We start from the raw sequence: 14,368 nt of genomic DNA on the forward strand, positions 1-14,368 counted from the left end.
GAAGGAAGAGAGTATAGCTATTAAAGGATTAAAATACAACATGAAAGATACAGAAATGTTCTGTATCTTGATTTTACTACTGTCACTATCCTGGTTGTCATATTATATTTTTTAAAGATGTTACCACCAGGGGAAACTGGGTAAAAGGCACATGAGATTGCTCTGTATAAATTCTTACAACTGTATTTTCATCATAACTATCTCAAAGTAAAAAGTTTAACAGCAACAAGAAAACTTGGCTGTAAAATAGAATTAACCGTCATATATCTCAGATGATTTAATAATTTCCCTTCCTGGAGGCAAAACTTAGATCAAGTGAGGGTTTCTTTGGTAACATAGTAAAGAAGCCACCTGCCAATGCAGGGGACATGGGTTCAATCCCTTGTCTGGGAAGATTCCACATGCTGCAGAGCAACTAAACCTGTGTACCACAATTACTGAAAACCACACACCTGGAGCCTGTGGTCTGCAACGAGAAGCCAGTGCAATGAGAAGCATGCATAAAGCAACTAGAAAATAGCTCCCACTTACTGCAACTAGAGAAAACCTATGCACAACAAAGAAGACCCAGCACAGTCAAAAATAAATGACCAGTTTGAAGATGACATGATACTATACATCAGTTCAGTTCAGTTCAGTAGCTCAGTCATGTCCAACTCTTTGCAACCCCATAGACAGCAGCATACCAGGCCTCCCCTGTCCATCACCAACTCCTGGAGTCTACTCAAACTCATGTCCATTGACTCAGTGATGCCATCCAACCATCTCATCCTCCGTTATCCCCTTTTCCTCCCACCTTCAATCTTTCCCAGCATCAGGGTCTTTTCAAATGAGTCAGTTCTAATCAGGTGGCCAAAGTATTGGAGTTTCAGCTTCAACATCAGTCCTTCCAATGAATATTCAGCACTGATTTCCTTTAGGATGGACTGGCTGGATCTCCTTGCAGTCCAAGGGACTCTCAAGAGTCTTCACCATCACCACAGTTCAAGAGCATCAATTCTTCAGCACTCAGCTTTCTTTATAGTCCAACTCTCACATCCATACATGACTACTGGAAAAACCATAGCCGTGATTAGATGGACCTTTGTTGGCAAAGTACTGTCTCTGCTTTTTAATATGCTGTTTAGGTAGGTCATGACTTTTCTTCCAAGAAGCAAACATCTTTTAATTTCATGGCTGCAGTCACCATCTGCAGTGATTTTGGAGTCCAAAAAAATAGTCTCTGACTGTTTTTTCACTGTTTCCCCATCTATTTGCCATGAAGTGATGGGACCAGATGCCATGATCTTAGTTTTCTGAATGTTGATCTTTAAACCAACATTTTCCTTCTCTTCTTTCACTTTTATCAAGAGGCTCTTTAGTTCTTCTTTCTGCCATAAGGGTGGTGTCATCTGCATATCTGAGGTTATTGATATTTCTCCCAGCAATCTTGATTCCAGCTTGTGCTTCATCCAGCCCAGCATTTCTCATGATGTATTCTGCATAAAAGTTAAATAAGCAGGGTGACAATATACAGCCTTGACGTACCCCTTGCCCTATTTGGAACCAGTCTGTTTTCCATGTCCAGCTCTAACTGTTGCTTCCTGGCCTGCATACAGATTTCTCAGGAGGCAGGTCAGGTGGTCTGGTATTCCCATCTCTTGAAGAATTTTCCACAGTTTGTTGTGATCCACAGAGTCAAAGGCTTTGGCATGGTCAATAAAGCAGATGTTTTTCTGGAAGCCTCTTGCTTTTTCGATGATCCAATGAATGTTGGCAATTTGATCTCTGGTTCCTCTGCCTTTTCTAAAACCAGCTTGAATATCTGGAAGTTCATGGTTCACCTACTGTTGAAGCCTGACGTGGAGAATTTTGAGCATTACTTTACTAGCATGTGAGATGAGTGCAATTGTGCAGTAGCTTGAACATTCTTTGGCATTGCCTTTCTTTGGGATTGGAATGAAAACTGACCTTTTCCAGTATACTATGTATACTATACATAGAAAACCCCAAAGAAACTATCAGAAAATTACTAGAGCTTATCAGTGAATTCAGCAAAGCTGCAGGATACAAGGTCAATACACAGAAATTACTTGCACTCCTATATACTAACAATGAGAAATCAGAAAGAGAAATTAAAGAATCAGTCCCATTCACCATTGCAACAAAAAGAATAAAATATCCAGGAATAAACATAAGGAGACAAAATAATTGTATATGGAAAATTATAAGACAGTGAAGAAAGAAATCAAAGATGACATAAACAGATGGAGAGATATTCCATGTTCCTGGGTAGGAACAATCAATATTGTGAAAATGACTGCACTACTAAATGCAATCTACAGATTCAGTGCAATCCCTATCAAATTGCCAATGGCATTTTTCACAGAACTAAAACAAAAAATTTCACAATTCATATGGAAACACAAAAGACTGAATAGCCAAAGCAGTCTTGAGAAAGAAGAATGGAGCTGGAGGAATCAAGCTTCCTGACTTTAGTCACGCTACAAAGCTGCAGTCACCAAGACATACGGTAATGGCACAAAAATAGAAATATAGACCAACTGAACACGATAGAGAGCCCAGAGATAAACCCACACACCTAAGGTTACCTTATTTTTGACAAAGGAGGCAAGAATATACAATGTGGCAAAAACAGCCTCTTCAGTAAATGGTGTTAGGAAAACTGGAAAGCTACATGCAAAAGAATGAAATTAGAATACTTCCTAATGCTATACACAAAGATAAACTCAAAATGGATTAAAGACCTAAATGTAAGACCAGGAACTATAAAACTCTTAGAGGAAAACATAGGCAGAACACTCGATGAAATAAATCAAGGCAAGATCTTCTTCGACCAACCTCCTAGAATAATGGAAATAAAAACAAAAATAAACAGATGAGACCTAATTAAACTTAAAAGTTTTTGCACAGCAAATGAAACTACAAGGTGAAAAGACAACCCTCAGAATAGGAGAAAGTAACAACAAAGGAAACAACTGACAAAGAATTAATTTCCAAAATATACAAACATCTCATGTAACTCAATATCAGAAAAACAAACAACCCAATCCAAAAGTGGGAAAAAGATCTAAACAGACATTTCTCTAAAGAAGATACACAGATGGCTAACAAACACATGAAAAGATGCTAGCACAACATCACTCATTATTCAGCTTCGTTCAGTCGCTCAGTCGCGTCCAACTCTTTGTGACCCCATAGACAGCAGCATACCAGGCCTCCCTGTCTATCACAAACTCCCAGAGTTTACTCAAACTCATGTCCATCAGGTCAGTGATGACATCCAGCCATCTCATCCTCTGTCGTCCCCTTCTCCTCCTGCCCCCAGTGCCTCCCAGCATCAGGGTCTTTTCCAATGAGTCAACACTTTGCATGAGGTGGCCAAAGTATTGGAGTTTCAGCTTTAGCATCAGTCCTTCCAATGAACACTCAGGACTGATCTCCTTTAGGATGGACTGGTATTATTAGAGAAATGTAAATCAAAATGGCTACGAGATACCACCTCACACCAGTCAGAACGGCCATCATCAAAAAGTCTACAAACAATAAATGCTAGAGAGGGTGTGGAGAAAAGGGAACTCTCTTGCATTGCCGGTGTGAAAGTAAATTGATACAGCCACTATGGAAGATGTTTGGAGATTCCTTAAAAAAGTAGGAATAAAACCACCATATGACCCAGCAATCCCACTACTAGGCATATACCCTGAGGAAACCAAACCTGAAAAAGACACATGTACTTCAATGTTCACTGCAGCACTATTAACAATAGCTATACATGGAAGCAACCTAGATGTCCATTGACAGATAAATACACACACACACACACACACACACACACACACACACACACACACACAATGGAAAACTATTCAGCCATAAAAAGGAATGCATTTGGGTCAGTTCTAATGAGGTGGATAAACCTAGCACCTATTATATAGAGTGAAGTAAGTCAGAAAGAGAAATATATAAATGTCATATACTGATGCATATACATGGAATCTAGAAAGATGGCACTGATGAGTTTATTTTCAGGGCAGCAGTGGAGAAACAGATATAGAGAACAGATGTATGGACACGGCGGGTGGGGAGAGGCGGGAGAGGGTGAGATGTATGGAGAAAGTACATGGAAACTTTCAACACAACATGTAAATTAGATATCCAATGGGCATTTGCTGTATGATCAGAGAATTCAAACAGGGGCTCTGTGATAATCTAAAAGGTTGGGATGGGGAGGGAGATGGAATGGAGGTTCAGGAGGGAGGAGACATAGGTGTACCTATGGCTGATTCTTGATGTATGACAGAAAACCATAAAATTCTGTAAATCAAATACCCTTAAATTAAAAAAATAAAGTGACAATAAATAAAGTGAAAGTCACTCAGTTGTACCCGACTCTTTGTGACCTCATGGACTATATAGTCCATGAAATTCTCCAGGCCATAATACTGGAGTGGGTAGCCTTTCCCTTCTCCAGGGGATCTTCCCAACCCATGGATCGAACCCAGGTCTCCCTCACTGCAGGTGGATTCTTTACCAGCTGAGCCACAAGGGAAGCCCAACAATATTGGAGTGGGTAGCCTATCCCTTCTCCAGCAGATCTTCCCAACCCAGGAATAGAACCAGGGTCTGCTACATTGCAGACAGATTCTTTACTAACTGAGCTATTTGGGAAACCCTAAATAAATAAACAAATGAACAAACAAAAATTTAGATCAAGTGACCAAAAGAACTCATCATAGGTTCCCCACAGCACTCTGATTTCTTCACACCACAAAATGGTATACAGGGAAATATAAAAAGTAGTTATTGGAAGAAAAGCTATGACAAACCTAGACAGCATATTAAAAAGCAGAGACATTACTTTACTGATAAAGGTCTGTATAGTCAAAGCTTTGGTTTTTCTAGTATTCATGTATGGATGTGAGAGTTGGACCATAAAGAAAGCTGAATGCTGAAGAATTGATGCTTTTGTACTGTGGTGATGGAGAAGACTCTTGAGAGTCTTTGGACAGCAAGGAGATCCAACCAGATCATCCTAAAGGAACTCAGTCCTGAATATTCATTAGAAAGACTGATGCTAAAGCTGAAACTCCAACACTTTGGCCACCTGATGTGAAGAACCAACTCATTGGAAAAGACCCTGATGCTGGGAAAGATTGAAGACAGGAGGAGAAGGGGACGACAGAAAATGAGATGATTGGATGGCATCACCGATTCAAATGGACATGAGTTTTGAAAGCTCAGGGAATTGGTGATGAACACGGAAGCCTGGCGTGATGCAGTCCATGGGGTCACAAAGATCTGGACACAAATGAGCAATTGAACTGAACTGACTACATTTATATATATAGTAACATTTTATGTTAAATATATACAATATCATAATAGTCTTAAAAATAAAATGGATTAAATTTAATCATAAGGGGTATAGAATGTGACTTTTTAATCACTGAGTTAAAATTAATGTATATCTATTTGCATACTACATATTTCAAATAAGATTTCCTCTCAAAATTTTTATAATTGTATTTCATAGACTTACCTGCTCTTATCAGTCTTAATTCTTTTAACGGTCAGTTTCCAAGTAACAAATAATTTATTAATTCTGAAAAGAAAAACACTTCTTAATTCTATATTCATAAATCAGTACTAACAAAATAGATGAATAATTTAGTAAAGTCTTAGTAATACTAGAAAATTCCCTAGAAAATGTTTCATTCATCCTGAGCTACCTAAAGAAAATATTAAACCATATCACCTTTTTCTCAACCTATCAATAGAATACACAGCACAAAGCAAATTAAGTTATTGAACTTCCCATAGATACATAATTAACTTAGTTCCAGCATTCAAATAAGTATAAAACCTGTAAAACTACTATTTTCATTATAGATTCATTTGGCTACTAGTTTTAAAAGAGAATCATATTTCAAGAAGAGTCAAAGGAGTCAAGATGGAGGAGTAGGAGGATGTAGAGTTCACCTTTCACCACAAATGAATCAAGAATACATTTACAAATGAAACAGTTCTCACAGAGCATTTGCTGAACACTAGCAGAGGACTCATACACCTAAAGGGACAAGAAAGATCCCCCGTAACAGGGGACAAAAGAAAGACAAAAGAAAGAAGAAGGGAAAGGGAAAAGGAGGGGAAGTGGATTGGGACCTGTGCTCCTGGGGGAGCTGAAGGAAAGAAGAGGTTTCAGCATCCAAGAATGCCCTCTTACTGGTGGGGAGATCAGCTAGGACAGCTGTGAGGGCTTGGAGGAGAGCACAGCAGCCAGTCTGTGGTGTCAGGACAGAGTGAAACTACACAGGTTGGAGCCACAGCTCCGAGTGCCCCAGCCCGAGACATGTGTCTGCCAGTATGGACGAGGGATAGGTACTGGACCATGGGGTTTGATGCACAGACCTTGGGAAAGGGCTGCTGTTGGCTGTGAGGAGACAGTCAAACAGGGTGGGGGAGAGTAGCTCTTCAACCAGAAATGCTCACGCAGAAAGCCTGTAGAGCCATAGAAGTGACGGGCCATTGCTGAATGATGCACAAAGGGTGAGGCTGCCATTGCAGCCCCTCTTGCCATGCACCAGCCCCTGGCTCCCTGGACACTAGAATAGGATCCAGCCAGGGCTGGCTCTCGAGCGCTTGTGACTGCCACGCCTCCCCTCCCCCACCCCCTGCCCCTGCACTCCACGGCCACTGGGGCAGGCGCAGATGCTCCAGGGAAGTCTGAGGCACAGATGCCCATAGGTGGGTCTCATGCAGAGGTGGGGCTGAAACCACAGCTGAGACACAGGAGCTGTGAAACTAAGGAAAATGAGCTGAAACCTCTCCTTACAACAGTAGAGATAGCAGATGTACACCCTTGTGACAGGTTTTATAAACTCAGCACCTGTGGAACATCTGAATGGTCAATGAGTGATCCCATAGCTAAGACAGGTCTAGCTTTAGCAGCAGTGAACTTTGTGGGCACATACACATGGTGGATGGGCTAGTTCAGAGTCTGAGCTGTCCCCATAGTGCCCACAGTGGGTCCATATCTATGATTACTACAATTCTGGAACCTGAATTCAGTGATCTATGTTGGTGGACTGGTCAAAACACTTTAGAGACACCAGGGCAAATTGCCAGTATACTCACAGTTAGGCTGGGCCAAGAGCAGTGCCAACAAGAGTGTAATCTGTGAGTCTGCACAATGGGTCAAAGGTGACATAACAGAGCACACCCACAGACAAACAGCTCCAGAGAAGGGCTACTCAGTGTCTCCTCTCCAAGTGGGAGTGCTCCAAGTCCAGCTACCTCACACACCACAGATCAGAAACAGATCTACATGCCTCTACTCCAACAACTAGGGAGCAGACCCCACCCCTGACACAGCATTGACAATCACAGAGCAAAGGGGAGGCCCCATTAAATATTCAGGCCAGGGTCTGGTCACCACTACATCAGTCATGCTTCCATTGAAAAGGATAATGGTTACCATAAACGGAAGAAAGAGATGGTAGGTATTTACACTAAAAACAGCCCTTGCACCAAAAAATATTAAACCCACGCAGGCTACACAGGGAAGTTCACATATAAAAAATACCTAGAAGACAACTGAAAATGAAAACACAACAATCCCAAACCTACAGAATGCAACAAAACCAGTTCTAAGAGGGAAATTTACAGCAATACAATCTTACTTCAGGAAACAAGAAAAATCTCAAATAAACAACCTTAAACTTACACCTAAAGCAACTAGAGAAAGAAGAACAAACAAAATCCAATGTTAGTAGAAGGAAAGAAATCATAAATACAAGATCACAAATAAATGAAATAAACTAAAAAGTAGAAAAGATCAATGAAATTAAAAACTGCCCCTTTGAAGAGATAAGCAGAACTGATAAACCTTTAGCCAGATTCATCAAGAAAAGAAGAAAGAAGGCCCAAATTAATAAACTAAGAAATGGAAAAAGGAGAAACTAACAAAAATACAAAGGATCATAATAAACTACTATGAACACCAAAAAAGTGCAACCTAGAAGAAATGGATAAATTATTAGAAAGGTAAAATCTTCAAAGACTGAATCAGGAAGAAAGAGAAAATATGAACAGACCAATTATCAGTGTTGAAACTGAATCAGCAATTTAAAAACTCCAGAAAACTGAAGTACAGGGCCAGATGGCTACATAGGTGAATTCTACCAAACATTTAGAAACTATCCTGAAACTCTTCCAACAAATGATGGAGAAAGGAGTTTCTGAACTCATTCTATGAGACCAGCATCACCTTTGATATCAAAACTAAACAAAGATATCAAAAAGTGAAAATTACAGCCCAATGTCACTGATGAACAACAGATGCAAAAATCCTCAACAAAATTCAACAATGTATTAAAAAGCTCATATATCATGATCAAGTGGGATTTATCCCAGGGAATGCAAGGGTTTTTCCATATCTGCAAATCAATCAATGTGATATTCCACATTAATAAAGAATAAAAACCATATGATCATCTCAACAAATGCAGAAAAAGATTCTGATAATATTCAACAACCATTTATGATAAATACTCTCCAGAAAATGGGCAGAGAGGGAACCAACTGCAACATAATAAAGACCATATATGACAAACCTGCAACTAACATCACAGTCAATGGTGAAAAGCTGAAAGCATTTCCTCTAAGATCAGGAACAAGATACAGATGTCTACTCTTGCCACTTTTATTCAACATAGTTTTGGAAGTTCTAGCCATGGCAATCAGAGAAAAAAAGAAATAAAAGGATTCAAATTAGAAAAGAAGAATTAAAACTGTAATTGTTTGCAGATGACATAATGCTATACAAAGAAGATCCTAAAGATAGTACCAGAAAACTATTAGAGCTCATGAATGAGTTTGGTAGAGTTGTAAGATACGAAATTAATACACAGAAATCTCCTGCATTCTATACACTAACAATAACATATCAGAAAATGAAATTAAGAAAACAATCCCATTTATCATTGCATCAAGGCTTCCCAGGTGGCTCAGCCGTAAAGAATCCACCTGCAGGAGATGCAAGAGACATGGTTTCAACCCCTGGGTCAGGAAGATCCCCTGGAGGAGGAAATGTCAACCCACTCTAGTATTCTTGCCTGGAAAACCCCTTGGACAGAGGCGCCTGGCAGGCTATAGTCCATGCAGTTGTGAAGAATCAGACACAACTAAGCAACTGAGCATGCACACACCACTGCATCAAAAAGAATAAAATACCAAGAAGATACCAGTTGAAGGAGGCAAAAGACCTGTACTCTAAGACTGTAAGAAACTAATGAAGAAATTGAATATGACACAGATAGAAAGATATACTGTGCCCCTGAATTGGAAGAATCAATACTGTCAAAATGACTATAATACCCAAGGCAATCTACAGATTCAATGCAATCTCTACCAAATTACCAAAGGCATTTTTTATAAAACTAGAACAAAAATTTTTTAATTTGTATGGAAATACAAAAGATCCCAAAGAGCAACACAAGCTTGAGAAAAAAGAACAGAACTGGAGGACTCATGCTCCCTGACTTTACACTACACTATTATACAAAACGACAATATTCAAAATAGTATGGTATTGGCACAAAAACAGAACATAGATCAGTGGAACAGTATAAAGAGCTCAGAAATAAACTCAAGTACTCAAAGTCAATTAATCTATAATAAAGAGGCAAGAATTTATAATGGAGAAAAGATAGACTCTTCAATAAGTGATACTCAGCAAATTGGACAGCTGCATGTAAAAGAAACAAATTAGAACATTTTCTAACACCATATACAAACATAATGGATTAAAGAACTAAAGTTAAGACCATATACCATATGGTCTTACCATACCAGAGGAAAAGAAGACATAAACAGGACATTCTTTGGCAGAAATTACAGAGATTTCTTTTAGATAAACCTTCTAAGGAAAAGGAAATAAAAGCAAAAGTAAACAAATGAGATCTAATTAAATTTAAAAGGTTTTGCATAGCAAAGGAAACCACTGACAAAAGGACAATCTACTGAATGGGAGAAAATATTTGCCAATGATATGACTGATCAAGGAATTTAATATCCAACATATATAAACAACTATACATCTCAACATCAAAGAAAAGATTTTAAAATGGGCAGAAGAATTGAATACTTTTCCAAAGAGGAAATGCAGACAGCCAATGGGCACATGAAAAGATGTTCAACATTGCTAACGATCAGGGAACTGCAAATCAAAAGGACAATGAGATTTTTATCTCATATCTGTCAGAATTGCTATCATCAAAAACAACACATGGAACAAATGTTGGCAAGGATATGGAGAAAAGAGAGCCCTCGTACACTGTTTATGGGAATGTAAATTGATACAACCACCATGGAAAAGTGTGGAGGTCCCTCAAAACAGTAAAAATAGAGCTACCATATGACCACTCTTGATTACACATCTGAAAAAAACAAAAACACGAATTCAGCAAGATACAGGCACCTCAGGGTTCATAGCAGGATTATTTACAATTGTGAAATTATGGCAGCAAACTCAGGGTCCATCAACAGATGAATGGGTAAAAAAGATGTGGATTACACTTAAACACACACACACACACACACACACACACACACACACACACAATGGACTACTATTCAGTCATAAAAAAGTATTAAATTTTGTCATTTGCAGCAACATGCATGGACTTGGAAGCCATTAAGCTACATAAAATGTCAGACAAAGAAGGACAAATACTCTATAATATCACTTAAATGTGGAATCTATATAACCCACTAGTTAATATAACAAAAAAGAAGAAGACTCACAGGTACAGAGAATGAACTATATAAACTATTGGCTACCAGTAGGGAGGTAGCAATATAGGGGTTGGGGAGTAGAGATACAAACTACTGCATGTAAGATAGGCTCAAGATGTACTACACAACACTGAGAATACAGTCAATATTTTTAACAACTGCAAATGGAAAACAACCTTTAAAAATTGCATAAAAATATAAAATTTTTTAAATTTAAGATAATACATGTCATTTTGATATTATTTAATCCTTATGTTTTAAAAATATGCATTGGTACTTTTACAAGCTCAAAGAATCTACATCGAAAGGAATGGAAGTTTCCCTGGTGATTATTCATCATCCTTAGTTTTCACACATGAAATAAACATGCTCAACTGTCAAAAAATTTCCCTTAACTTCTCTAAATGAACACTGCCACCTATTTTACGCACTTGTGAAACTAGTCTAGTACTTTATCACAATCTCAGTAGTTTTTCCATCTTGATGAAAACAATCATTCTTAAACAAACACTGAAATGGGATTCTTATTTGTCAAAGTGAGATTCCTGATGTAGTGGGGAGGTAAAATGGCAGGGCTGGGAGTGTCCAGGAGACAAACAGCCAGCCAGGCTTAGTGACATCATTGGCTGATTTTGAATCAAAGAAGACAGACTGGAGCTATCTGAGCAGTTCAAAAAGAATCTGGCAATGTTGTTCAAGCAGAAATGACATCTGGAAATCAGAAATGGCCTGAGGCCTTGGAAAGCCAAAATGCTTCAGACAAATCTAGCAACTCAACCTTAAATCAGGCTCCAAAGACACATAAACAAGATCTTATCTCACTCTAATCCAGACACATAGAGTCATGGTAACTCAGGATTCTAGACTACCCCTGGAAACCCAGACGAATCACAGGTGAACCCACCATGGTATAATGAGTATATGCACCAAGCCATAGAAATCAATACTTCAGAAAGTTTCATGAGGTAAAAAAGCAATAATGATGCTAAAGTCATCATTAAACTGTATACACAGCATCACCAGCCTAAGTCATTACTGTTTATATACTTATCTTTTTTTTTTTCTATTTGAAACAACTTATTACAATATTAGTGATAAACAAAATATATTAAAAATCAAAATTAAAAAAGTCAAATGAACCCATAAGTTGACCAAAACTTAACATTTTTTTTAACATCAATAAAGAAAACCAATCATTTGACTGTGGACTTATTGATGCCAAATGTCATATAAAAAGATGATTCTTATCCCAGTTCCAACTGGATATCCAAATTCTAATCAATGAAAATTATTTAGGGCATGATAGACCCAGAGTATTTATTACAAGGCAAGGATAACAGTAATGGAGAAGGAAATGGCAACCCACTCCAGTATTCTTGCCTGAAGGATCCCATGCACAGAGCAATCTGATGGGTTACAGTCTCTGGGGTTGCAGAGAGTCAGACTTGACTTAGTGACTAAACAACAAGGGTTAACAGTGGGAAGTTCAACACTGACAGTTTAAATAAATATAGAAAGTAATGCCCCAGATAATATCATAAGCTAATAAATCTAGAATCAGAAACTTCTAGCTTCACTAACAGTACCTAATACAGGCAAGTAATTATTACACCTTTCCTTGAAAAGAAGCTTCTCAGAATTGTTAATCATCTCCACTGTACGTGGCTTTGGTTCCAAACAGTAACAAAATCAGCCTCATTTTCTGCCAACCTCTTCAGTGCTTCAGTGACATCATTACTACCTTTGACTATACATTAAACTTATTCCTGACTAAAAACTGTTTAACTTGCTATATTGTCTTCTTGGAACTCCTTTCTCTCAAGACCCCACATGGATATCTCCTCTACACCACATAGAGGTCTCTACTTAAAAACATCTCTGACAATCCTATCTAAAGTAGCAACACACACATACACACACATCTCTGTTTTATTATCTTTCTAGTCTTTATCACTATCTGAAATTATCTTATTTACTTATTCAATATCTATCTTCCTCCATTAGAATATAAGTTCTATAGGTAGAGAGACATTGCATATTTTTTCCCAGTTGGATCTCCAGTGGCCAAAACAGAAAAACAGAGCAAATACATAATAAATATTTGTTCACTACATGAATAACTTCTCTGCCATAAGATCCATTCACTTCTCTTACAGAAAAGTTACCAGGTTCTTAGTTATTTCAACTATTTACTATATTAAGTGTAGCTATTTAAAATATTATCTATTTCTTTTCTTAGCACACAGTAAAATGCACAAAAAAAGGAAAACACTAGAGATGAAACAATATTTTATAAAACTGGGTATACACACTGAAAAATCAGCATTCTGGGATTACTTTGTGAAAGTGGTACTACTCTGTTCAAAGAGCCTCAGGAATCCTGGTATCATGTAATGTAATATGTAATTTAATGTAACTAGTTGTTGCTCAGTCACTTAGTTGTTTCTGACTATTTGGATTCCCATGGACTGCAGCATGCCAGGCTTCCCTGTCCTTCACTATCTCCCAGAGCTTGCTCAAACTCACGTCCATTGAGTCAGTGATACCATCCAACCATCTCGTCCTCTGTTGTTCCCTTCTCCTCCTGCCTTCTATCTTTCCCAGCATCAGGGTCTTTTCCAATGAGCTGACTCTTCTCATCAGGTGGCTAAATTATTGAAACTTCAGCTTAGCTACAGTGCTTCCAAAGAATATTCAGGTTGATCTCCTTTAGGATTGACTGGGTTGATCTCCTTTACTCTCAAGAGTCTTCTCCAACACCACAGTTTGAAAGCATCAGTTCTTTGGCGCTCAGCCTTCTTCATGGTCCAACCCTCACATCCATACATGACTACTGGAAAAACCACAGCTGTGACTATACTGGCTTCTGTTGCCAAAGTAAAACCTGCTTTTCATACGCTGTCCAGGTTTGTCATGGAGCGTCCCTGGTGGCTCGCACCATAAAGAACCTGCCTGCAATGCAGGAAACCCGGGCTCGATCCCTGGGTAGGGACAATTCCCTGGAGAAGAAATGGCAACCCACTCCAGCTTTCCTGCGTAGAGAAAGCCATGAATGGAGACGCCTGGTGGGCTACAGTCCATAGAGTTGCAGAGAGTTGTATATGACTGAAGTGACTTTGCATGCAGCAGGTTTGTCATAACTTTTCTTCCAAGCTATCACTGAAGCTATCACTGGAGAAGGGAATGGCAAACTACTTAGCATTCTTGTCTTGAGAGCCCCATGAACAGTATGAAAAGGCAAAAAGATATGACACTGAAAGATGAACTTCCCAAGTTGGTAGGTGCCCAATACGCTACTAGAGAAGAGCGGAAAAACAGCTCCAGAAGGGAATGAAAATGCTGAGCCAAAGCCAAAACCATGACCAGTTGTGGATGTGCCTGGTGGTGAAAGTAAAACCGGATGCTGTAAAGAACAATACTGCATCAATTCAGTTCAGTTCAGCCGCTCAGTCGTGTCCGACTCCTTGTGACCCCATGAATCACAGCACGCCAGGCATCATCAACTCCCAGAGTTTACTCAAACTCATGCCCACCGAGTCGGTGATGCCATCCAGCCATCTCATCCTCTGTC

The 14,368-nt window shown here is 38.9% G+C and overlaps 1 protein-coding gene across 1 annotated transcript in view; it reads right to left on the bottom strand.

The window, feature by feature from the left end:
- Positions 1–14,368, bottom strand: part of DNAH14 (dynein axonemal heavy chain 14) — a 400,834-nt gene that overhangs the window by 343,556 nt on the left and 42,910 nt on the right. Inside the window, exon 8 of the mRNA XM_070474451.1 lies at positions 5,543–5,605. Coding sequence (XP_070330552.1) covers positions 5,543–5,605 — 63 coding nt within the window. The remainder of the gene's footprint in view (positions 1–5,542; positions 5,606–14,368) is intronic.

This window comes from Odocoileus virginianus, chromosome 11 (genome assembly GCF_023699985.2).
Source record: "Odocoileus virginianus isolate 20LAN1187 ecotype Illinois chromosome 11, Ovbor_1.2, whole genome shotgun sequence".
Lineage (NCBI taxonomy): Eukaryota > Metazoa > Chordata > Mammalia > Artiodactyla > Cervidae > Odocoileus > Odocoileus virginianus.